At 40.7% G+C, this 26,080-nt stretch overlaps 2 protein-coding genes across 5 annotated transcripts in view; both read left to right on the top strand.

Annotated features, from left to right (window-relative positions):
• The first annotated feature begins 560 nt into the window (after positions 1 to 560).
• Positions 561 to 8,173, top strand: ddx47 (DEAD (Asp-Glu-Ala-Asp) box polypeptide 47). Its single transcript, XM_004071816.5, has 12 exons — positions 561 to 735; positions 909 to 1,002; positions 1,953 to 2,141; positions 2,226 to 2,297; positions 2,852 to 2,970; positions 3,209 to 3,280; positions 3,390 to 3,506; positions 3,597 to 3,743; positions 5,161 to 5,298; positions 5,388 to 5,458; positions 5,537 to 5,666; positions 7,817 to 8,173. The coding sequence occupies exons 1-12, from the start codon at positions 604 to 606 to the stop codon at positions 8,000 to 8,002; spliced, it is 1,467 nt and encodes a 488-aa protein (XP_004071864.1). The 5' UTR covers positions 561 to 603; the 3' UTR covers positions 8,003 to 8,173.
• Positions 8,174 to 8,369: 196 nt separating this feature from the next.
• LOC101154782 (myosin-10) overlaps positions 8,370 to 26,080 on the top strand; it is a 71,503-nt gene continuing 53,792 nt past the window's right edge. For all 4 annotated transcript variants that reach the window (XM_078951346.1, XM_020705468.3, XM_078951345.1 and 1 more), the window contains exons 1-2: positions 8,370 to 8,724; positions 11,422 to 11,799. In XM_078951346.1, the coding sequence (XP_078807472.1) occupies positions 11,455 to 11,799 (345 nt within the window). In that variant the 5' untranslated portion in view covers positions 8,370 to 8,724; positions 11,422 to 11,454. The remainder of the gene's footprint in view (positions 8,725 to 11,421; positions 11,800 to 26,080) is intronic.

The raw sequence follows: 26,080 nt of genomic DNA, 5'->3' as shown, positions 1-26,080 counted from the left end.
TAAATTGAACATCATACAAAAATAGCATTTTTGTGGCTTTATTGTAAGGAATATATATTACCGTATGATAATTAAAAGATCTTCTTCTTCTTTCTCTTTCGGCTTTTCCCATCAGGGGTCGCCACAGCGAATCATCCTTTTCCACCTCACTCTGTCATGGACATCTTCTACCCTAACATTAGCCAACTTCATGTCCTCTGTTAAGACATCCATATATCTCCTCTTTGGCCGTCCTCTTGCCCTCCTGCCAGGCAGCTCCATCTCCATCATCCTTAATAATATAATTAATAATAATAATTAATAATATAATTAATTAATTAATTAATAATTAAAAGATCAATAATGAAAAAATCTTTAACTAAATTATAAACCTTTGAATGCAAATAAAATGTTTTATTTCATTTTTAAATTGTTTTAAATTTAGCTTCATTTTAGAGACCCAAGAAGGTTGTACACAGCAAAATAGAAAGGCATTGACTGATTTTTCTGGCCCAAAAACCCAAATTCCCATCATCCATTGCGCGCGAGCGTCTCCAGCACGGCTCCCTCCGCACGTTTCGCGGCTGCGCATTGCAGATCTGACGACACGTTGGGACGACAAGCATGGCGGACGCCGACCAGGATGAAGCGAAGCAAAACACAGAAGAAACTCCAGGTGTTTCCAGCTGTGACGAAGATGAAAAGCAGATTATTGATGAAGATGCTGAGGCAGCAGTGAAGACTTTCAAGGATCTGGTAGGTTTTGTGTCAGAGAGAGATTTTAAAACGTTTTAATTCACATTCTGTTTTAGTTAGCTTACCGAACGAAGCTATTGTATTATAACATCTGATGATCAGTAAAAAAAAGGGTATACATTAAAAGCTACCATTTCCCAATGAAAGAAGTATAACCCCCCCGTTTGTGACAGGGGGTAACCGATGTGCTGTGTGAGGCTTGTGATCAGCTGGGATGGAAGAGTCCAACTAAAATCCAGGTGGAGGCGATTCCAGTCGCACTGCAAGGTAAGAAGGACGTCTATGATGCCTGCCAGCTGATGTATTTGTTATTTCGAGTAAAACAGACATTTTTTTAAATGTAACTTATGGATGAAAATGCACGCAGGTTACTTTTCTGTTTTCAGGTTTGCCAGCTGATCAATTATTTCTCATGATTCATAGTCAGGATTATTCAACACTAAAAGAGCCATTCGGGTCAATTTCTTACAGACTACAACCCAGTAGGAGCCACAAAGTCTTATTTCAGCCTTTAGAACAATAAGACGCTGACTGTAATAATGTTACTGTTACTATGATGATAAATGTAATTGAAATGTTGTTTTTGGCATGAATAAAATATTAATATAAGTTAACTTATCTCCATGCAGGAAATGTAGTTGTAGTGAGGTAGTGTGATGTCATTAATAATTAAATTAATACTTAAAAAACAGTTTATTTTACCATCTGGGGTGCATCTCAACCAGAAATTCACAAATCTAATTAAATTGAATCAGAGCTAATTTAGGGACTCTTTCTGTATTTTTAAACCATAGTTTGTTTCAAAATAGTAAATCAGCCTTATAATCCGTTGCGCTTTAATAATATGTTGTAGTTGTCCTTTTTGACTTAAAAAGGATTATCTGTGGTACACAGTGCTCAAAAATCTGTCCCTGTTTTAGTTGGACTTTGGTCAACTAGACAGGATTGAAGGATTGTGGGAGAAATATGGCTGCTATAGTCAGGAACCCCGTGGAGTGATGCGAACTGTTGTTCAACTGTTTGGGACTCGATTACTTTTTACTTTGCAGTTACTCTTAAAAATGAAAACTTTCTCCTTTTCTTGAGCCAGAGAGCCACAGTGGAGGAGTGTGTTTCTGGAGCCTCAGGTTGCAGCCTGCTGTGTTGCTTCATGTTTGTTTGTGTCTAAATGCAGCTCTTAAGTTTCCACTCGTGAGGCTTCGTTGTTTCTCTCACAGGGAAGGACGTGATCGGCCTGGCAGAGACCGGTTCAGGAAAGACGGGGGCCTTCGCTCTGCCGATCCTCCAGTCGCTGCTGGCTTCCCCTCAGAGGCTTCACACCCTGGTCCTCACCCCCACCAGAGAGCTGGCCTTCCAGATCTCTGAGCAGTTCGAAGCTCTGGGCTCCAGCATCGGCGTTAAGTGCGGTAAGGCTGGATATGGGGGCTTGGGGTTGGGGGGCTTCCTTCATCTTTCATTCAGTTTTCTGATTGATCTCATTTCTGCTGCAGCTGTAATCGTTGGTGGGATTGATATGATGTCACAGTCCTTGGTATTAGCCAAAAAGCCTCACATCGTCATTGGTAAGATCATCCAGTACTGGCATGCTTTTGTTCTTTATTCATCAGGAAAGTGTAAGGATCTCATTTTTAATACATTGTTTATTTTTATAGAAAAAAGAGGCACTTTTGTATGCTTTTAATGTTGGAAAAAAGGATGTTTTCTTGGCAATTAAGGCTTAAAAATATTTTTATTTTTAATAACCTTTAAAAAAGGAAACAATAGCAGAAAAAAAGTTGCAAAGATAAACTTAATAAATTTCTATTAAGGTTAGGAGAATTAAATAAAAAAAAACAATAGAAGTAGGATTTTCTTAAAATATGTGTAATTGGTAACACTAATGTTGCCATCGAGGATTATGTTTTAATAAAAAAATTAATAAACTCTTTTTAAAATATTAATAAAAAAATCCTTAAATCAGTTTACATAGATTATTTTTGAAGGTTTAGAGCAAGAACTGCATACAAACTGGCTCTAATTATGTTCCTAAACCTGAAAGTTGTGCAGAAAATAACTGAAGTCCGACGTCATTCTCTGTCAGTTTAACGTCCCTGAATGAAAACTCGTGTGTCTGCAGCCACGCCGGGTCGGCTGATAGATCATATGGAGAACACAAAGGGCTTCTCTCTGCGTGCTCTCAAGTTCCTGGTCATGGATGAAGCAGACAGAATCCTCAACATGGACTTTGAGACCGAGGTAGGGGTTTACTCTGACAGGTGGATGCTTTTTAACTTTTATTTTCTTGTATTTTATTTTGGTAATCAAATGAAAACTGTGATGTGTTGTCAGTCATAATTCATTAGACCTGTTCTGCATAAGCCATCCTGTGATCGTCATAAACCAAAGCCTGCAGTAAGACCAGATGTTGTGAAGATATCTGCATCTTTTTAAACCTGTTTGATTATCTGGGCTCTTTTGTTTTCTTTTTTCACAGGTGGATAAAATCCTGAAGGTGATTCCCAGAGAGAGACGTACCTTCCTCTTTTCTGCCACCATGACCAAAAAGGTACAAAACGCTGTTTTTTACGTTTTCACTGCAGTTTTGATTTTATTTTTTGTTAGGCCGACTTGTGTCAATCTTCTGATTCCACTCTGCTCTTTCGTTTGCATCACAGGTGCAGAAACTTCAGCGAGCTGCTCTGAAAGATCCAGTGAAATGTGCCGTGTCTACAAAGTACTCGACAGTAGACAAGCTGCAGCAGTACTACGTCTTCATACCCGCCAAGTACAAGGTTACTTCACTTAGTATAATCTCGGACCATCTTTAGCTTGTTCTCCAGAGATTGAGTTTATTTGAATCTGAATCTCCTACTTTGGCGCAGGATTGCTACCTGGTGTCCATCCTCAATGAGCTGGCTGGAAACTCCTTCATGATTTTCTGCAGCACGTGTAACAACGCCCAGCGGGTGGCGCTGATGCTGAGGAACTTGGGCATCACAGCTATTCCCCTTCATGGACAGATGAGTCAGGTAGAAGGGGGGCGTCACTCACACACAATAATCCGAAAGTAGTCCAGTGTTCCAATCGGGATTCTACTTGACCTTTAAGGAGCGGAAATGTGTTTGAAAGTCATCTAGAAGCTTCTACCTGCAGCATTTCTCCTGCCAGAAGAGTCAGAGCTGACTCACATTGGTGGGCGTTCTTGATTGCATAAGAAAGATTCCCCTAAGCGGTACAACTGGTGTGAAAAGGATGAACTACCTCTAAGATTTTCTCTAAAGTCCCACTCCAACTAGCTTTTTATCTATTATGAAAGTGTTCCCAGTGGTATTTTAATTATGATTATGCCGTTTAAGCCAAAATCAAAAAACTTGTGTCCTTTCTTAAGACCTAGTTTCTGAAGAGCGGCTGGAATTCATCAAAAATTTCAGTGATTTGAATGGGACTGTTTGCACGGAAGTAACCCTCCACCGATATATCCCATCAACCCTTTGCTCACACTCTCTCCCGCTAGCTTACAGCCCCTCACAACCCCAACCTAACATTAGCGGTGCAGCAAAAATTACTAGCAACATTATTATATCCAGCTGTACAGTTTAGATCCAGGTGCCAGCTCAGATGAGGTAAACAAAGAACTTTTCACGCATCTACCATGGTTGTATAACTTTTTTATTGCGTATACGGCGCACATATCACGTTAAAATTAAGTAATTGACACACAAATCACTAATGAATTGCATATAAGCAGTGCAATAATCATTAATAATAATCTACATGTTCTTTGTGTGGTTTATTTGTACTTCTGTGGTTTTAAGGTTTTATTTGTGATACATTAGTGAAAATTCCACATAAAGAACAGCAACTTTTCTAAATTTTTCCACATAGATTCACGGATGACCAATTTTCACCTGTGCAATATGTGCAAAATGTACATAGTGGTCTGTGGATACAGATCCCAGATTGTGTTTGTCCTGCTGTTCTTTAACTTAAACATTCTATATGTTGAATAAGTTATGATTTCTTTAGTTCATAAATATATGATTTTTATATTAGAAAACATTGTGTTTAAAAATAATAATAATAAACATTTTGTATTTGTATGAAGGATATTTCATATATTGAACAGAAGTGAAATGGTTAAGGGTCTTCTGAGGATCAGTACCGTGTTTCTTTCTGTCCGTGGGTGTGGGCTGATGGTTATGTAAGGACAGTCAGTGTTTGGTGCCAAGAAATGTTCTTTTTAACTTCAAGAAAATGTCTCCGTTCAGCCTGAACACCAACAGCGGGTCAGACGTGTTCTTAGTTTGGCAGAAGTTTCCACATTTCTAACGAGAATAATGAGATTTACGTTTAGTGACAGCTCAGATTCAGACTGCTTCAGACTTTCTTGAGTTTCTCTGAATTTTTCAAGTCAACAGCATGTCTCTGCATATCTTTCATTCTAAGAATAAACGTCTTGGAGCTCTGAACAAGTTCAAGTCCAAGTCTCGGTCGGTGCTGCTGGCGACGGATGTGGCGTCCCGGGGGCTGGACATTCCTCACGTGGACTGCGTCATCAATTACGACATCCCCACTCACTCCAAGGTACGTCAGAGCGGGTTTCTGACTTTCAGGCCATCTCACGCCGGTCTTCACAGGCGTGCTTGAAGAAATCCGCCTCTCTGCCTTTTTAGGACTACATCCACAGGGTGGGGCGAACAGCCAGAGCAGGGCGTTCTGGGAAGTCCATCACGTTTGTCACACAGTAAGATCGACTGGAACTTTTGATCTAATTCGAGTTTATTGATGGGAAGGAATAACGGGTTGCATTCTGTCACCAAAGGTACGATGTGGAGCTTTTCCAGCGAATCGAAAGTTTAATTGGGAAGAAACTTCCTGCTTTTCCCACCCAGGAGGAGGAAGTGATGATGCTGGTGGAGAGAGTGAGCGAAGCGCAGAGATTTGCCAGAGTGGTGAGTCCATCTTCCTACTCCGTTGACAGGATGAAACAATAAAGCTTTTACTTTTTGAGGAATGGTGTCCGTGCCACTCCAAGTCGGTGGATTCTTTTTATAGATCTGGGCTGGACAATCAAAATGAAGCTAAACTTTTTTCGAAATTCTGCAAAGATTCATTGAATTCATGAATCCGATTCAGAGTCAAATTTACTTTATTGTTCCTGGCGGGACGTTAACGGGAACATCAGGAACGGATTTGAATCGATCCTCCTAGAAAAGGTCATTCTTTAAAATAGTTTTTTTAGGCAAAACAATTGCTGTCAGCAACTCCTAAGATTCCATAATTTTTTTAAATTTTAATTATTAACTAATTATTAACTAAAACTGTCGGGTGCAACGGACTACAAATGATCCATATGGATCATGAAGGATCCATACGGATCATGAAGGATCCATACAGATCCTTCATGATCCGCATGGATCATTCCATACGGACTGACAGTTTTTAGTGTCAGAACTTCTCCTAAGATTCCATAATTTTTTTAAATTTTAATTATTAACTAATTATTAACTAAAACTGTCGGGTGCAACGGATTACGAATGATCCATATGGATCATGAAGGATCCATACGGATCATGAAGGATCCATACAGATCCTTCATGATCCGCATGGATCATTCCATACGGACTGACAGTTTTTAGTGTCAGAACTTCTCCTAAGATTCCATAATTTTTTTAAATTTTAATTATTAACTAATTATTAACTAAAACTGTCGGGTGCAACGGATTACGAATGATCCATATGGATCATGAAGGATCCATACGGATCATGAAGGATCCATACAGATCCTTCATGATCCGCATGGATCATTCCATACGGACTGACAGTTTTTAGTGTCAGAACTTCTCCTAAAATTCCATATTTTTTTAAATTTGTAATTATTAGGGGTGCAACAGATCACAAATGATCTGTATGGATCATTCGTTTGTCCAAAAGTGTGTTAGCCTGCAGCTAGAGAACACAGTGAAGGAATGAAAAGTAGTCAGTTTGAATATTCCCTGATTCTCTCTTTTATTTTAGTTTTTTTATTTTAAATGAGCATCTTTCATATAAAAGGATATCTTAAGTTCAAAGATCTCATTAAAGTTTTGTTTTTATAAATAGGCTTCAATGAGAAATATTGAAATGTTATAATACATTTGTGTCTGTGTGTGTAAATGTTTTGAAGCTTTAAAAAATAATAATTGTAGACTTTTATTTTGTTTTTTCCATTTTTACTGATTTGAAAAATCTTAACCGTGAGTTTCATGATCCGTTGCACCCCTAATAATTATTATTTACATAAAAAATGTTGTTTTGGATGTAAAATTGGTAGAAAATAGTGTCAATACATTCATGAAAGTAGAATTTTTTTGGAGTATTTTGGCACTGATACCTTGGACTCTTGTTTCTGTATTTTTCAAAGTGAAGGTAAAAAACCCGACAACATTGACGTTTATTCTTATGTAGAGTGAACCCCAGAAAACAAATAATAATTTGCAACATTTTTATTAAAATGTAAAGAAGGGTTTAGGTTTAACGCAGTCAAATACAATAATAGATTAAAATACAAAATTCGTTTTTATGTTTATGTTGCTAGAAGAAAGCTTCAAACTTGAGAAAAATACATTTTGGGTTTTGTGCAGTTAGCTTTGTGTTTCTTTAAGGCAAAAGAACTTTTCCTCAGTCATTTTTGCAAAAGTCTCACTGCGATTATGTTGTTTTTAAGCCAAATTTTAAAAAAAGTATCATTTTCTGGGACATAGTTTTTGCTGAGCGGCAGTAGTTTATTAGAAATTCATCTATGAGTTGTGAGTGATAGTTTGAAGCAACCCCGCCCCCCTTCCCCTCCCTCTTGTTGAGAGCTAGGAGCCCAGCATGTTTTCTAAATAACAAAAAAAACTGCAATTATTTTTGTCTGCTCCTGATTCACCTTGATTTGATTAAAGAAGTTCTCAGAAATACTGTTTTGGGTTTAATAAATGTCCTCCATCATCTGAAAAATGCTATAAGAACACCAAAAACACAATTTTCATGTAAGTGGGTCTTTATGCGATTCACTGAAAAGGGGCATTAGAAATGCATGTTTGTTTGTTTTTAGTAAACTGTCTACCCTTTTGTTCAGGAAATGAAGGAACAAGGAGAAAAGCGGAAAAGACCAAGAGGAAGAGACGGAGACGAGGATGACACCGAACAAGCCAGTGGAGTGAGGAAGAAAGTTAGAGGTGGCAAAGGAGCTGCAGGAGGAGGAGGAGGTGGAGGAAGAGGAGGAAAGAACAGGGGTGGAGGAGCCTGGAGGGGAGGGCGCTGACGCATTCCCCCTTTACAAGATGTATATTACCACAACACACAGTGTCTTCATGTCAACCTTTAGTACTGTGACTGCTTGTTTCCAGCATTTCTCCCAGAATCAAATAACTATTTAATTACACAATGATTTTTTTCCCCTCATTTGTAATAAAACAGAACTGTAAAACCTAAAGCTGGGCAGTTGAATGTATTTTTTTTAGACATCAGATGGAAAGTTTATAGCAAAAACTATATTCTTTTGAAAGGATCATTTCTAATTTTAAAGTGAGGAGGGGATTGTTTTGTTGAAGGTTATTTTTAAACCGTAGTTTCTGGATGGTCGCTTTGGCTCCCCCTTGTGGCCGTCCTTATATTCGTGCGATCGGTTCAAAGGAGAGTCATCAAAGTTTTCAGACTGATACTCCTTATCTGCGGTTATTCATTCTCAGTCAGGGGGGTATCCGTCAGAGGGGTATCCGTCGGCTGTTAGTGTTGTGTCCCCTCCGGTGGCGCGTGGCGGTGACGCACTTCGCTCAATCGATCCGCGCGATCATTACCCCGTCCATCGTAGGCGGGAGCAGCAGTGGTCAAGTCCGCTCCGGTGAGGAGGGGCCCCGCTTTGGAGGCTGCACACATACATGCCCGCATCTGTCTCCGCGGCGCGCAGCACACGGTTTCATACCGAGAGGACGCCACGGGGCTCGGCGGACAGGATCCGACGGCTGATTCGCTGACGACAACCAGGTACGGGTTCCGTTATCGGACGGGCTCACCGGGGTTTGAGCAAGTTGTTTCGGTCGAGTCTATGGTGTTAACCCCCCCTGACCAGAGAAGAGCGCGTGCGTTTGCGTAAATCATTCCGCAATTGACATGTTTAATCATTGTAACGGGCACTTTTGAGTTAGCTTATTAAGAGCGCCGTCCACTCAGGTGAACGGAAGGTTTCGGGAAGGATTAAATGTCCTAACGGTCCCTCTGCGACTTTAATAACCCTCTACTCACGGCGTGATGCCACATTCCTGCTTCCAATTATTAGCAAATTATGTCATCTGCGCATATTCGTTTTATTCAGTGTCGGCGCTTTTGATGCTGACTTAACCTTAGAAACAAGTTAGCAAGTTGTTTTTTTCAACTAAAATATAATGGAGTAGTTTAGCAGCTGAGGAGCGGGGGTCTCGACATACGGAATGTGCCATTTGCGACGTCACCCGTACCGTTTGATCTGCAGCGAGCGCGCGGAGCCTGCGCAATATGCGCGCGGAGGCTGCGCAGTGTGCGTATCATCACTTGAAACAGAGCAGGACTTTATGCAGTCGCTTTCAAAACCAGCCCCCCTAGGACCGCTCCCCACTGTGATTTAAGCAAACATTATGTTTATTAATTTTTTATCTTTTTAAAAAATAATGATAAAAAAAGTCAATGAAAATTAATTTACTTTTACCTTTTTAAAAACAAGTTTTAACGAAGACAGCAACTAGGTAATTAGCAAAATAGTTTCCTCCTATAGGGGGCAGTAGCGACAAAAATGTTCCGTCCAAACAAAAGAAGAACAAATGCTGTTGTAAACAAGCATCAAAATCACTCAAACTAAATTATAAAGAACTTATATTTAGTAATTATTTTTTGGCTGAATAATTTTTCTGTGGTCTCTCTATTTTTACACTCGGATCATTCACCTTCAAAACTAAAATGACAAGTTTACGTCAACATTTTTTAACAGTATTTTTGTTTATTTGATCAAATCCTTATGATTTTTTTTTCTAATTTAAGAAAAATGTGCAGGGAAAATATGTATTTATACTTATAAGTAAGGTGAACATTTTAATCTGGTTTAGTGCGACAGAGTATAAGGGCCAATAAGAAAAAAATGTCAATAAATAAAAATACGAGAATGAAGTCGTAAGATTATGAGAAAAATTACAACAGAGTTTTAGGGCGACCATGAAAGAAAATAAATATATTATTTATACGAATAAAACTCAACATTTTACCAGAATAAAATTTAAATAACTTTTTGCATAACAGGAGAAAAGTGATCCCTTTTTTTTTTAAATCGAGTTGTCATTTTATAAAATAGTGTTTATTTTTACATAAAGAGTGAAGCTTGTTTAGAGGTATTATTGGGTGATGGATCTAATTTTTTTAGTTGTTTGCAATATAAATTTAACGGATAATGTTAGATTGACGTAGTTGAAACATTTTAAAAGCTTAATTTAACATTTATTCAAAAAAGAGGCCTTTTCATTGTAAAATAATGACTTCTTTTCTCACGATTTCACAACATTAATCTCATATATTTGTTTCAATTATGGTGTTCCCAAATACTCTATCATAATCTAGTGATGACACCGCGGACATATAGGAACTGGATCTTAAAAATCAAGCCATAAGTGTCAAAATTGGGTTTCAAAACAGTAAAGTCAGACGTTGTTGTATCAACCCATGGGGTCAGCTACCTGCCAATCCAAATGCACCCCTGATGATAAAATCCAAACATTAACAACTTGTGAATGTGGAAGTCAGGGGGGCATTGTTCTCCAGCTTCTGGTGGTTTGGTTGGCTTCAAATTCAGAAACAGTTGCTTGAATAAATCAAATTGTGTTTTAAAAAAAAGTGAAATGTGACAATTGCTTTACTCTGATTTTTAGTAAATTTGTTTGATTTCTGAGTTTAGCTAAACTTACAACAAGAAGGACCATTTGGTTTGCTGGTCTAACATTTCCTGAGAATTTCGTCCGCTTTTTGGTTTTGAAACAAGAAATCTTCACCAAATTGTGTCGTTTTGAAGGTTTGATTTATTATTCAACATTATTTCTATAGTCTTTTTGTATTGTTTCTTTTGTGTATTTACCATTTTTCATATTGCATGCATGTAAATTTAGGATTGTTTTCTTTACAGTAGTTAAAATAATTACAGGCTTAAGGCAATAAACTGGAAAAAATGGACAGAAAACAATAACAGATGGGAAATTACAATAATAAGCCCAAAATGTCTAAAAAAATGTCAAACCAAAAAGCAAAAATAATATAGAATTACATAATTATTTTTTTTACAATAACTATGTTATTGTGCACATTTACTAAAATCGTAGTTGACAAGCGCAGGCAGGTTAAAATGAGAGGCAGAACAAACAATAAACATGGTAAGCAACAGCAAGAAAATGTCATTTTTGTCTTAAAAACGTTCTTAAAGTCCAAAAAAAACCCTACTGTGAAATGAATTCCAGGTTAAAATGTGTTTAGGACTCTTTACATTTCTTGGCTCAGATAGACGTGGTTTCAGAATTCCAATCTACAAGCATTTGCCAAAGATGCATTCTTTTAGATGGAGATAAATATTCAACTTTGAGCAAAACTCAAAAGAGCCGCCAACCACAACAAAGTGAAGAAAGGCACCAAGTCTGCTTTACTGAGTGTGTTGAACATTTCTGTGTCTCGCAGGTGGCCACTTTGCTCTGGTAAATCCCAGATACCATGTCTCACCGCAGCGGGCAAGAGGACCCCGAGCGGTACCTGTTTGTGGACCGGGCCGTTGTGTACAACCCAGCCACACAGGCTGACTGGACGGCCAAGAAGCTGGTGTGGGTCCCGTCGGAGCGCCATGGCTTTGAGGCGGCCAGCATCCGGGAAGAGCGCGGCGAGGAGGTGATGGTGGAGCTGGCGGAGAACGGGAAGAAGGTGCTGATCAACAAAGACGACATCCAGAAGATGAACCCGCCCAAGTTTAGCAAAGTGGAGGACATGGCGGAACTGACGTGCCTGAACGAGGCGTCGGTCCTGTACAACCTGAAGGACCGCTACTACTCTGGACTCATATATGTGAGTGGAGCCTTTCTAAAGATGTTTATTTTATAAGGGTTTAGACTTTCCACACAGAAAAGTGATAGGACTTTAACTCTCAGACTTTTTTTCTTTTTCCATCCTTCTGCATGGACAGGGTTTCTCCCTCTCTCATTTGTAGCCGTCTGTGTTTTGCACTCTTCTGTGAAAGTGAGATCTGATATCTCTAAGTGTGTTTGTAGACTCTGGAGAGGACGTTGAACTCAGCTGAATGCCTCCTGACCGCACAGACAAACACACGTTTTGCACATGCAATGACTGACAGATCTCTGCAGTCTTTTAATCATTGCCGGATGTGGCGTTCTGAGCGCCCCGTGGTTCTGTCCTGTTCCCCACCTCCCCTCCGTCGTGGCCTCTGCACCTCCTCCATACATTCTGGGGTTGTCTCAGTCTGTGCTCCTGCGGGTGGGCTTGTTTAACCTCAGAGATGACCTGACCCCCGTGTTCTGTTTCGGCTCCCGCTCTGCAAAAACAGAAGAGTTTGACAGAAAAAGGTGGCAGAAGGAGAATCTTATCTTTTAGCCTAAATACCCTGAAAATAACTGGACATCCGTTTCCAGTGTAGAAGTCTTTTTAGATATAAAGTCCCGCTCCGGTCCTCATTTGATCTGTTTTCAAAGCGTTCTCAGTGGTTTTTTCATCATCATTATGCTGTTTTTTTAGCTAAAATCAAACAATATGTGTCGTTTTCTGGGTCAGTTTCTACAGAGCGGCAGGAGTTCATCAGAAAATCACCTCTGAATTGTGGGCTGTTGGCGTGGATCAACCCTGGCCCCCTTTCCTTCCCCGTTACTAAAAGCTCCCACTAGCTTACAGCCCCTCAGACCCCCAACCCAACATTAATGGTGCAACAAAAATGGTGAGCCATATCAGATCCATCCTGTCGTACGGTTCCGATCCAGATTCCAGCTCAGAGGAGGAAAACAGACGCACAAGGATCTATTTGTCAGCAAGTGGATGCATCAGAATGGAGCAGAGCAGGGAGAATTTGGCCCTAACAGCCTATTTTCTACAATAGCAAGACTGAGAAATTAAGTTTTAATCCTAATTTTCTTTGTGATGTCCTCCATCACCAGAAAAGATGCCACTAGAAGATGTTAAAAACACCAAAACCACGATGATTGGGTCTTTAAGTGTTTAGCAATCTGACACCGAATGCTAAAATCAAATGGAAAACATTTCTATACTCACTTTCATTAGTGTGTTTGTTGGTCCTGGAGGGTGCAACAGCATGGCTTCTGGCCCCATAATCTAATTTGAGGTGACATGAAGCTCCTCTGAAGTTCTTTCTGTGTTCCCGACCCATTTACTGACATGTTTTCCCGGAATAGAATCTGGGTTATCACCTGAGAGACTGCGAATTGTTGAATTTACCAATCTGCTTTCAGCAAGAAATGCTAGAACGTTGGTTGTAGAAGGCAGAAACAGATCTGAAATATTTGACTGGACGCTTGTGCCGTTTTCCATACGGCTCACGTTTAAATAGAATTCGATCAGCTGGAACGCCACCGGATCACAGACTTGGCTTCTTGGGTTCAGACTTGGCTGTGGAGCTTGTTGAAGGTAAATGGGAAACATCTGGCTGAAGTTTCGGTTTTTCTAACAGGAAGACATTTTCCCCCTGCCTCTCAGATGCACTCTGAACTCCCCCACAGAGCTCTGCTGCAGACATAACATCGTGCCCCCCCGGCTGCCCTCTGAGCCCCTGTTGTTGGGAATATTTATCTAAATTGTGCTGTAATGAGCGTGGAAATGCGGTTCTGCCTTAAGGTTTTACCGGAACCTGTCAAATCTTTTTTTATTGTGTTCACATGAGTGCAGTGTGCCGGACTCGATGCATTTAAAAGCAGCACTTAAAACAGTAAAACATAGATGATGGTTTGGTGGATTTGAGCTGAAATATGTTTATCACAGCCAAAAAAGATGACATCTGTTTCCCTCCTATCTTTTTTTGCAGGATTGTTGAGTTTGTCCTTCTTTTTTTCACATCTTTACTTTCCTCATCCATTTGGCGCGTTCACACATTCAGAGCATAAACGGAAGTGCATCCGTTTAAAAACTATACGCAGAGAAGCAAAAACAAGTTAATTCCTTCTTTTTAAATTTCTATTTTTAGTTGGGCTGCAGGTGGGTACAGTGGCTAACACTCTTTTCTCTTAGCGAGAAGGTCCCAGTTCAAATCCCAGGAGGGTCCTCTTCTGTGTGGAGTTTGCATGTTCTCCCCGTGCACATGTGGCTGTTCTCAGCTTTCTTCCCACAGTAAAACCTGCTTCATAGATTCACAGACTCATAGTGGAGGTGGGACTGATGACGTTTTCCGAGTGTACCCTGCCTTCAGGCTCCAGAAACTCCGTGACCCTGAAAGGGATTTAGCGGATTCTGAAAAGACATAGACTTTTATTTTCAAACTTTTTCCCATTCTTACATTTTTTTAACCCTTTAGGAATTGGAAGATACACACAGTAGGAGCACCTCTTGAAGGCAGAACTTCACCTCCTTCCCCTAAAAAAGGAGTTCTGAAATCCTGGATCATTTATGTCTTGTTTTCAGATAAATTATCTCCATTTTTTTATTGTTTAACCAAAAAGAAAATCATTAAAGAAGAGAAATTCTGAGAATGTGCGGGGATTGACCTTTTCATAAATAACGTCTTACCAGCTGGTTAAATGGTGTTAATGATTGGAAATTAGAAAAAAAAAAGAGCAAACTAAGTGAACAAAAGCTTCAAAATATTTATGGTGGCAAACTGGAAAACTTTAGCACTTTCTTGTAATACACTTTTACTACCAAGCATTCAGAACAGCAATGAGAGTTCTTTTTTTAATATTTTTTTTTATCATTTTGCAGTTTTATCCTATTGAGCGTATGTACGTTTGTGCATATATATGAGGGTTCGTTTCCCAGGGCGTGCAAAGAATGGGGCAATAAACATTACAATGGCAAGCTATTGACATAATCCAGTGAGCGTCCTTTGGCAAGACCCTAGATACTACTGCCTACCTCATAACCCATGAGAGACAATAAAACACGTCACGCCAGCTCAGACGTGATCATGTGTGCAGAATATGAACGGGAAACCCTGAAGTCAAAATGGGAAACACAGGAAAGTGGTAGAGAATGAGAGGGCAGAGGTCATGTGGGACTTCCAGATACAGAATGATAGAGTGGTAATGGAGAACCAACCAGACATTGTAGTGGTGGATAAAGAACAGAGGAAAGCCGTTGTGGTGGATGTGGCAGTGCCAAGTGATGGGAGCATCAGGAAAAAGGAACATGAGAAACTGGAGAAATACCAGGGACTCAGAGAAGAACTGGAGAAAGCCTGGAAGGTGAAGGTGACAGTGGTGCCTGTGGTAATTGGAGCACTTGGGGCAGTAACCCCCAAGCTGGAGGAGTGGCTATGACAGATACCTGGAAAGACCTCAGACCTCTCAGTCCAGAAAAGCTGAGTGCTAAGAACAGCTAAGATACTGCAGGTCCTAAAGTCCTAAATCTGACTTCCTTAAATCCATAGACCCCTGGCCTTAATTGGGATGTGCAGTTTAGAGAGCCTCTGCTGGGATGGCTGAGTGTGGGCAAGTTTGAAGCCTCAGTGTGCAAATGACTTAAATCTATTCCTCTCGCGTGTTAGTTAAAGGTGGTTTACCCAAAAACGTGTTCTCTTCCTCCTCATATGTGTGCGGGTTCTAAAGGAGGAGTTCATTAGTTGGAGCAGCTTTCTCTATAGTAGGTAATGAGTCTCAGGCCGGCTGCAGTGCTGCACAGCCGGCAGCAGCAGGGCTACAAGCAAGCCTTTGTGCCGTCAGATAAGCCTCAGCTGTTCCAAAAGCCTCAGCATTCTTCCGTGGCAAAAGACCGTCCGACTGTCCGTCTGTCTGTCCCCCACCGCCCACTTCAACTCTGAGGCGGCTCATCATCGTTCATCACCTCCAGGACTGATCGGACTGAGCCAGCAGAACTCTCTGAGTTTTTTTTCCGCTCTGGTTTCGCGCATCGCCTGCTGTTGCTGTCTTGAATTCTGTGCTGAATGTAGTCAGGGTTCCTTCAGTTCTTGCTCTCTGATGAAAAAACAAACCAGTACTTTCAGTTTTTGAGGTGGGGGTTATGCCTCACAATTCTGACAGGAGAGATCTGCAGCTGATAATATGGCCTTAAGCCACATGTTTCACAATACATTTTAGATGTCTTTTATTTTGAAAAACCCTCTACTATAGTAAAAATTTTCATTTAAAATCCATTTCCTGTTCTTTCTTTAGAAGGTACGCTGCTTGTGGAACTTCCTGTTGTAATAATAGCTTTAAAGACATGATATGGATGAGTAACCATGACATTTTGGATCATTTTGGAGCAGATGTCCAAACCTTGAGTTCCTCCTGAAATAAGATAAGTAAATAAGATTAAAAAAAAACCCAGAAAATTTCCTATTTTCCTTTTGTTGTACTGAAGTTTTCTTTTTTCTCACAGATTCCTGTAGCTTTTCATGTGTTTAAGGTAAATGGAAGAAAAGTTCAGGGTTGAAAGACATAAACCCGCTCAGAATATGAGTTCTGAAATGTGACATGTTGGGTTGGATTCTGCTGACAAGAGGATGTGAGAGCTGGGATGCTCAGCTCTCACCTGTGACTTTACACCTGGGTTACCTGTCAGCATGGAGCGTGTTATTATCAGCTCAGTCGTTTCCAAGCTACTATATGAACAGTGTTTGTTGAAATCCTCTGAGGATTTCTAACTTATTTCCTTGATTCCATAAAGGATTCACATAAATCTAAAAACTGAAAGCCCCGGTCTGCAGCGTTTGTGAGCTCTGCTGTATCACTTCAGCTCTCAGGGACGGTCCGGTCCGCCTTCTTTACTTGGCACAGATGAGCAGCAGCTGCCCCTCAGAGCTCTCTGCTGCCTGGCTGGCTGATCAGAGGCGGCAGATGGGCTTGGCGGCTGCGTCTTCCTGGGTGCCGCTCAGCTGTTGCCGGGTTCCCTGCTATCTTGTTTCACAGTGGACATATCACCTTCTCTTTCCTGGAGAGGCCCAGGCGTTGCAGTTTGACATCCAGTGTTGATTTAGGGGTGTGCTCTCTCTTTGGAACAGGCCTGGTAAATGTGGGCTGCAGTCACTCACAAACGGACAGCTCTGAAGTGAATCTTCTATTTAAAGCATCTGCTGTGTTCAGTGCAGAGAGAGTAAATTTTTCATTAAGGTTAAAAAAAAAGGGGAGTTTTAAGTTTCAGCGTGTCGTCTTTGAGCTGTTTCCAGGTGAAGGGCCATTTAGAAATCAGCTGAAAACCCTCAGGAGTGTTTGTTTCAGCTCCATTTTTCTGAATAATCAGATCAGCACAAACTCTGCCTGTCAGCTCACTTCTCACCTGCTTCATTTCCCCCTCACCTGTAGCAGCAGCTCAGCATCAGTCAGCATGTCTGTTGACTGAGGGCCCTAATGGAGCCGTTACGTAACAGCTACGCTATGCTTGTCTGCTCTCTGGGGCCCCTTTGTGAACAGGCGGCTGCTGACTCACTCTTGTTCCACTGCCTCACTCAGCCTTAAATAAAGCTTTAATTAAGAAGACTGATGTCATGATGTCTGATACTTTAGTGTGAAGAATCGATGATGTGCTTTTAGTTTTCCCTTTTATGATCTTAGTTCTGTTATCTGTGCTATTGTTAGCAGTGTAGGTTAAATAGCTGATCAAACTTAAAGCTTTTTTAAACCAAAGATTGTGTTATTGATAGCTTGAAGAGAATGTGCTTTTACGATGAACTGCTAAATCACCAACTTCAAAATTCATTTAAATGGTCTAAAGCAGTGCTGTCAAACAAACGGCCCCCCAGATGGTTTAATCCGGCCCATTCATGAAGAGAAAAAATTAAAAGGACGTTTTTAAAAAAAGCGCGTTTATAGTCCATTGTTTTGGCGAGCTATGATTTTTTTTTAAAGAAATAACCGAAATGTGCAATTCTGCCACTAGGGGGAGCAAAGGAAAAGCAAAACAGGTAAAACAGCAAATCTCTGCATGTGCCAAAAGCGAATCCTAACAGCTCTGCGTCTGGGTAAGATGCAATTAACTTCCCTGCGAGCCTCACCGCTGTAATGTTGCTATAAGACTGAGTGGAGTGCCAAGCTTTCCAGGAAAAATGTTCAAAAATGTTGTTCACGGAGCTGAATACAAAACCCGCGTGCTTGGTATGTCATCAACAGGATGCAGTGCTCAAAGAATATAACATTCAGCACCACTGTGAGACTCACCGTAAGGAAAAGGTTCACCATTTGCAGGGGCAGTTAAGAAAAGAGAAGATTTAGCAACTATTAGCTGGACTGACAAAACAACCGTCTGCATTTCCTGCAGCCGTGACGTCAGTGATGGAGCAGTGAAAGCTGCCTTGTTGCTAAAAGGTCAGTGCAAACATCTAAACCATTTTCAGATGGTGAACTTATGGAAAATTGCTGAAGGTTGCAGATGAAGACATATGCCCCAAAAAGCAGTCGACCTTTGACAACATAAGTCTGTCAAGGAGTATGATTGCAGATACAACATCTCTGAGGAGACTTGGGTGCCAAATGAAGGAATCCAGTCATTTATTGCATTTTCAGACACTATTGATGAAAGCATCGACATCACAGATATATATATAGCTGTGCATATTTATTAGAGGTGTTGACCATCACAGCGGACTTTCTTGAGTTGATGGACACAACATCAGACATGACATAGTCAGCTCTCTAGTTGCTGTGCTGGACAATGTTGGAGTGAACTGGTCACATGAAGTAATTTTGGTCACTGATGGCGCCCCATCAAAGGTCAGGAAGAAGGCAGGTGTTGCCACAAAATTCAGGCAGCAACCAGGAAAAGATTCTTGGACATTTCATTGTGGTTTGCACACTTGAATGACAGTAAATGTGTTGCTGCACAGGATCTGAATCCTAATAGTGATGGCCGGGTGAAGTTTCAGGAGAGAAAGGGAGTTTAACCCAAAACTCTTGTTATGTTCACAAATATTTCAAGTTTCATTTAGTTCCATTTTTCATTGATTTGGACATTTACATTTTTGACAGGGTGTTTCATTTTTGTTCGTAGCCCCCTCTTGAGTTTACTATCGGGAATGCTTCAGTGTCAGATGTAAAATCTTCAGTCTGTATAAAATTGAACAAACCCATTTTTTGGCAGCCGGCTCCCTGCATGTCTGCATTTACAACTGGAAGAGAACAATTCTCATTAAAAGCCAGAAAAAAACAATAATTTTTCTTTTGAAATGCATTAGTAGTTCCCTCTCTGTGTTAATACAAAATGATTGAGATACTTGCTGTCACATTTGAACATTTATTAGAAGAATTATTCAGGCCAGAAGACCAAATCTGTAAATATCTTTCAAACTTTACCAAACTGATATTTCTCTTATTTTCATAGCAACAATAATAAAAATTAAATTTTATTTTTGTTTTTTATTTCTCCCTCTCGGATTATTGCGGGACAGTGAGGCTTCAAAGTGGGTCACAAAGACTTTACTTCTTCTTCTGCACATTTAGGAAAGAGGATTTTTACTTTGGGTTCTGTTTGCAGTTCCAGGCCGGGACTGATTTGACAGATTTGCCCATTTTTACCTGCAGACTTAAGCCGCATTTACACTGCATGGTTCAAGTGACCCAATTCCGATTTTTTCTTCTCGTGTGGGACAGATCGGATATGACAAGTGAACGTGTAAGCAGGACAAAAGCGTATGGATTCTGATTTTCTCAGATCGGATACAGGCCTCATTCATATGTGGAAATAAATCTGATGCGAATCGGATACGTGCATTTGCGTGTGCCATGTAAGCAGACAAATCGGATATTCCCCAGTAGAGTCGTCCGTCAGTGACGTCAACTCAGGACACAACCAACTGAGATCACATGACATTCTAGGTGCTTTTGTGCGCTGATTTTGCTGTTCGAGGACAGCTGGAGCCCCATCAGCGTGTTACCCTTCAGCCTCAGGCTTCAGACCGTAGTCGGAAACCACTGTTATTTCCTGTCCGGTCCCGGTCGGGACACAAACGATAACTTATGAAGCGCTGAAACCGTGCTCTGGAACAGGCTAGAAGCTGTTTATTTCTTTGCTCGGATCAAACTGTTAGGACAGCACAGCGTCTGCAAACACTTCTCCGTTCAAAACTCAGCGAGAGCACATAAGCCGGTCGAGCAGCCCTCCTTTTCCTCTCCCGCGCATCCCCTCATCCCATCCTGCCGTTGCTGCGTTGCCTCCATGACAACTGCAGTCACACAAAAGTCCTAAGGAGGTCCGCGGAAGGCGGAAATGCTGCTATGTAGTCCTCAGAACGTCTACGTTTGATAGTTTTAGCATTGTATAGTGTAAATGCAAAAATCGGATACGGGTCACTTTTAAAAGATGACGTAAGAGGGTCGTCAAAAAAATCGGATATAGTCAGAAAATCGGATTTGGGCATCAAGACCTGCAGTGTAAATGCAGCCAAAATGTTTCCAACTGTAAGGACAGCTGTGACTGAGGCTCATTGGGGCTTTGTTTTAGAGCAGGGGGGGCAATTCCAGTCCTCCAGGGCCAGTGTCCCTGCAGGTTTTTGGTGTTTCCTTGCTTTAACACAACCATGACAAACACAACTGTGTCATCAACAGAGGTGTGCAGACCTAGTTGATGTGGGGATGATGATTATTTATTAGAATCAGGTGTGTTGAAACAGGGACATTTCTAAAACCTGCGGGACAGCGGCCCTTGAGGACCAAAACTGCCCCCCCTGTTTTAGAGTAAGGCTTTGGTAACTCTTTAGACAGAGTAAACTTCAACCTTGATAATGTCTCACTTCATTTTTCTTTCTTTGAGTGAATTGCTCTTAGTCTGGCCCATCCCTTAGCATCAATAGGCCCAGGCAGGGGCTATCAAATGGGGATTTTCTTGGGCACGCAAACCCCTCCACCGCGATAAGGTGGCAATTCAAGGAGGGGGAATTTTTTTTTTTGTTTGTTTAATTGCTTTCTAATTTTACATTTAAGATAGATAAAACTTATGCTATTTTTTGAATTCATTTTATTATTATTTTTATTCTAAGTATGAGGGGACTAGAGTTTGTGGGGTTTTTTTGGACAGAGGGAGAAACCAGAGCACCTGGAGAAAACCCTGTAGTTAAAACGCTTTTGTGTGCTATTTATTTTATTTCATTTTATTTATTTATTCATTCTAAGTCTGAGGGGACTAGAGTTTGGGGGTTTTTTTGGACTGAGGGAGAAACCAGAGCACCTGGAGAAAACCCTGTTTAGATTGGGGGGGGGGGGGGGGGGGCAGCACAATTGCCTGACGTACGAGAAAAATGTAACTGTGCTTTCACTAAAAAAAATTTTTTTTTCTAATCAAACAAATTAAAAACTCGGATAAGAAGTCAAACAAAACCGAAGTAGTTAAAGAAAACCTAGCTAAGTCGTAAAAGGGGTGACGTGGAAATTTTTATCGTTTAAACAATAAAATAAAAAAAAAGACTAGAAGATACACATTTAGAATAGAAAAAGAGAAAAAGCCGCAGTAGTTTTTACCCACACAATAATAATTAAATGTTTAACTCTTTAACACAGGAGCTTTTCCTACAGTTTGGCCGTTCTTGGACGGTCATAACTCCATCTAAGGTGTTAAAGAGTTAAAGCCTGAACATGTGTGGGTGGTGGTGGGGCTTGGTGTGTGTTAGCGCTGTTGGGGGGGCTTGATGTAAGTGAGCGCTGTGGGGGGGCTTGGTGTGTGTGAGTGCTGTGGGGGGGCTTGGTGTGTGTGAGGTAAATGGCGTACACTTATAAAGCACTTTTCTACCTTTTTGAAGGTCCAAAGCGCTTTACAGTTACAGACCCATTCACACATTCACACACACATTCACACACATTCACACACACACCCACACACATTCACACACACATTCACACACTGGTGGCGGCTCCGCTATGCCAACCTTCCACCAGAGGCAGGGTGTCTTGCCCAAGGACACTTTGACTCTAGGGCATGCAGGGTGGGAATTGAACCTGCAATCTTAGGATAAGGGCTTGACCGCCCTACCGCTAAACCACGTCCGCCCCAGGGTTCTTGTGTTGGGGAGGGGGGGGGGGGTCGGGGTCCACTTAGTCTTTTTTTCTGGACCTTCTAAACAGGTTCAGGAACCTCCGACCAACACTTTTCTTTGTGGTCTTCTCTTTCAGCTCATCCACCTGTTGCTGTAGTTGATGCATTTGCAGCTGGAAATCCTCTTGAGTTTTTCTGATGATGGTCTTTTTCTTCTTGACAACTTTCTTTAGGTGAGCGATTTGTTGTGAAAGGGTGGACTTTTCTTCTTCCAGCTGTTGTCTTTCTTGTTCCAGCTGCTGGCCTTCCAGTTCTTTCTGGACCAAAGCAGCTCTTAATTTGGTGGACTCCTTTACCTCCAGGTCAAAGCTGAGTTTGGCTTGATTTGTTTTGATCCTCTCTTGTTCAATCCTTTCTTGCAACAGCTGTATTTCCCTGCTGAGGTCCATTTTATTCTTGAGAGCGGCCTGTGTTATCGTCTGAAGCCGTTGGTCTCTTTGCTCCAGCTTTTTGTTCCAAATGACTTCAGACTGGCTTATGATCGCATCCTTATTGGACAGCAATTCTGAACATTTCTTTTCAGTTTGGTAACATGCTGCCTTATGCTTCTCACAATTTCTTTCTAATTCATCTATTTTTTCCAGCAGGGAGTCTTTTTCCTCCTGACGTCTTTTTATTTCGCCTTCCATCTGATCCATTTGTGAATTTAACTTCCTATTGTAGTTTTCTTCAAGATCCTTTCTCTCCTTTTCAAAACTGTTGATCAGGCCCTTAAATTCTTTCTCGTGCTCCTGTTTTAGGTCCTCAATCTGACATTGAAGCTTGAAGATCTCACCACTTGAGGCCGCATTAGAATTTTTCATTGCGGCCTTTTCCTCCTCATGAGCTTTTCTTAATTCAGCCATTTCTTGCTTGAGGGAGGTGTTTTCTTCTCTTTCTTTAGCCAGCTGATTATATGCTTCTGTTAATGTCAGCTCATGGTAAGTTAGAAGACACTCTTTCTGCATTTCCAATTTGCTGGTGAGGTCCAAATGTTCCTGCTCATGCTGCACTTTGAGGTTGTGAATCTGACGGAGTAGTTGGACATTCTTTTTCTTGGAGACTCTTTTAGATTTGGTCACCTCAGTCTCCTTGTCATTCAGAGCTGTCTTCAGCTGAGCCATTTCTTGTAAGACAGAGGACTTTTCTTCCTGACATTGCTGTCTTTCCTGGCTCATCTGTTCTTCTAGGTGTTCAGCTTTCCCAGCAGCTTCCCGCAGCATGTAATCTTTTTTCTGTTGCTCCATTTTTAGGTCGTCAATCTGACCGAGTAGTTTTACGATCCTTGTCCTGGAGACCTTTTCAAATTTGCTCATGATGGTCTCTTTTTGTGTGATGGTTTCTCTTAACTGTTCCATGGCCTTCTCATTATTGGAGAGCGGTTCCAAAAAGTGCTTTTCACCTGCAGCCTTTTCCTCCTCATGAGCTTTTCTTAGTTCCGCCATTTCTTGCTTGAGGGAGGTGTTTTCTTCTCTTTCTTTAGCCAGCTGATTTTGTGCTTCTGTCAGGTGGCTCAAAGAGGTTTCAGACTCCGCCAGCTTCTGATCTTTCTGCTGGAGAAGCTCCTTCAGACGCTCTACTTCACGTTTCAGAGCATTGATCTCTCCTGGAAGTGCTTCAGCGTTCTCCACTGAGGTCGACTCAGAGGTTGAAGTCGGCTCATCCAAAGCAGTTGCACTTTGTTTTCCCTTTCCCAAAGGTTTGATTTCCTCAGGCTGAGTGGATTCAGGGACAGACACCGGCTTCACAGGAAAGAATGCAGGTGGGCGAAAGGAGACGATTGGAGCCAAACTTAAGGGTTTTAACCCTAAGGTTTGGTTTTGCAGGCAGGTTTTAGGCTTGGGGTTTTCCCAATCCTGCTGTCTTTTTGGTTCAGGAGTTTCTAGCATCTCGGGAAACTCTTCATCCTCATCTTTAGAAAAGGGAGAATAATCATAGTGAGGAGTTTCTGGAGTCTCAAAAAATTCCTCATCATCATCAGAAGGGTTAGAGTAATCATTGTCTTCGTCAATCTCATCCCAGTCCATGAAAGTAGAATGAAACCCAAATTCAAAAGTGGACTCGTTCTCCACAGCAGAGTCCAAATTGCTGAATTGTAAATTCTTTAGGTTTTTTCGTCTTGATTGTTCCATGGTACGATTTATTCAGGTCTCTAATCACAGTTTGACAACAAATGTTCTTTGTAACCGAAGGCACTTCTTAAACTTGATACTTTGTTCTTTGCGAAATACAAAACCAGCGTGCAACAATTGATCAGAATCTAAAGGTTTTTGCTCCTATTAGTAAACTTTTAACACTAAATCATGACAGATTATGTTACATCAAATGACATCATTTGACATCAAATGTTTTCATTTGAAGTCATATGACATCATATGACATCACAAGTTTTAATCTGATGCATCGATTACATCATTGGTGGTGTGATGCTTAGTGATGCAATCAGCTCTGAAATCGGGGAGGGTTTTTGTTTTTTTGGAGGGGGGGGGGGTCATTATTGTTTTTACCAAAAATTTATTTTTAGGGTAAAGAAGCACATGCAGACACACAGAAACACACCTTTGCAAAATACACAATCAATCAACCTAAAATGGATCTGAATCTTGATAGTGATGGCCGGGTGAAGTTTCTGGAGAGAACGGGAGGTTAACCCAAAATTCTTGTTATGTTCACAAATATTTCAAGTCATTTTTTCCCGTAGCCTTCTCTTGAGCTTACTGTTAGGATTGCTTCAGTGTCATATATAAAATATTAAGTCTGCATAAAATTGAACAAATTTTTTTTTTTTTAAAAAGGGAAATGAATTTAATTTGAGATCCATTTGCCTCTGTGAATGAATAAATGTGTAATAATAAGTGATTAGGCTACCATGTTGGTTGAGGCATTTTTTTCAAATGAGTAAAAAAAAGAAAACAAAGCTGCTTTATGTGTGTGTTCATGCACCTGCCTCTCATCATCATCATCATCATCAGGTCTGTGCAGAGATGATGAGCTGAATTAGCTGTGTTTAAGACGGGTAACAGAAAACATGCATGTTGAAGGGTTAAAAAGTTTGATCTTTAGAGTCCATTTAAAACTGTTTTATTTAAATACATCAAATCTGTATATCTAAAAAAATAACTATTTGAATTATATATATCTTGTGTTTGGACCCCCCCCCCCCCGTGTATTGCAAGAGCACTTTGGGTGATGCCCCGCCCCTGCTGCAGCCTCGTTTCTTATTGCCTAAGCGTTGTTCCAGCTTGCTGCATTTTGATTGGCTAAGTTATGAGGGGTGGGATCTACTGCAGGATGCACTGAAATTATTGGCTAAAGGTTATAGATATCCAATATTATACCATAAATACTTCTTGACCTGCTTCTGTAAAACATTGCTATGAAATCTTTAGCATTTATCTTTGTTCTAAGGTCATTGAAATGAAGCACATTGAACCCTAAACCATATGGCTTTATTTCAAACTAATTATGACATGGTTGTTTGAAAACAAACATGACATTTATAGTCAGTATAAGTTTGTATTTCAGCAGGCTCCTGGCCAAGTAAAACTCTATTTAAAAAAAAAAAAAAGTTTTCCTGGGGATTCAAATTTACCTCTAAAGTAGTCCTCCCAGTTGTGCAGAAAAAAGGGTACAGTTTAAATATGCTTTGAAAAGGATTCTGTTTTTTTCTATGCAGCCATAAAGCATTCATCTTGAAGTCGTGATGTAACTAATCAAAACAACGGTGACACAAATTTCATAAAATTAATGGTGAGACATCAAACACTGCAGTGTGCTGCTCTGTCAGCCCATCTGTCTGTCGCACAGCACAAAAGTTTCTGACCTCAAGGGTTCAGAGGAACTCTGCCAAATGGAAATGTTATCTCACGGATGGCTGGAAAGACAAAGTGCTGCAAAATCATACTGAAACTAAATGACTTTGATATTTAGTCTAAAACAGACCAGACATTTATTAACAAATACAAAATCCATGAAAGGTCTCAGACTCACAGCTTCCTGAATATTAATCCCTGAATATTTTTGTTTTCAAAAATACATTTAGTCTATTCTTGATCCTATGAGGTAAAGCAAAAGGCCAAAAGGATATGCAGTAAAAGAACACACAGCATAGCCTCACTGTGTTCTCTGACTGTCTTCTTGCTTCAGCTTACAGCATGACTGAGAAGTACTCTAGGCTCAT

This window comes from Oryzias latipes, chromosome 8 (assembly GCF_053564925.1).
Source record: "Oryzias latipes strain Hd-rR chromosome 8, Olatipes_Hd-rR_3.1".
Taxonomy (NCBI): domain Eukaryota; kingdom Metazoa; phylum Chordata; class Actinopteri; order Beloniformes; family Adrianichthyidae; genus Oryzias; species Oryzias latipes.
Note: the sequence above shows the minus strand (reverse complement) of the source record. Positions and strands in the feature narration are given on the sequence as shown.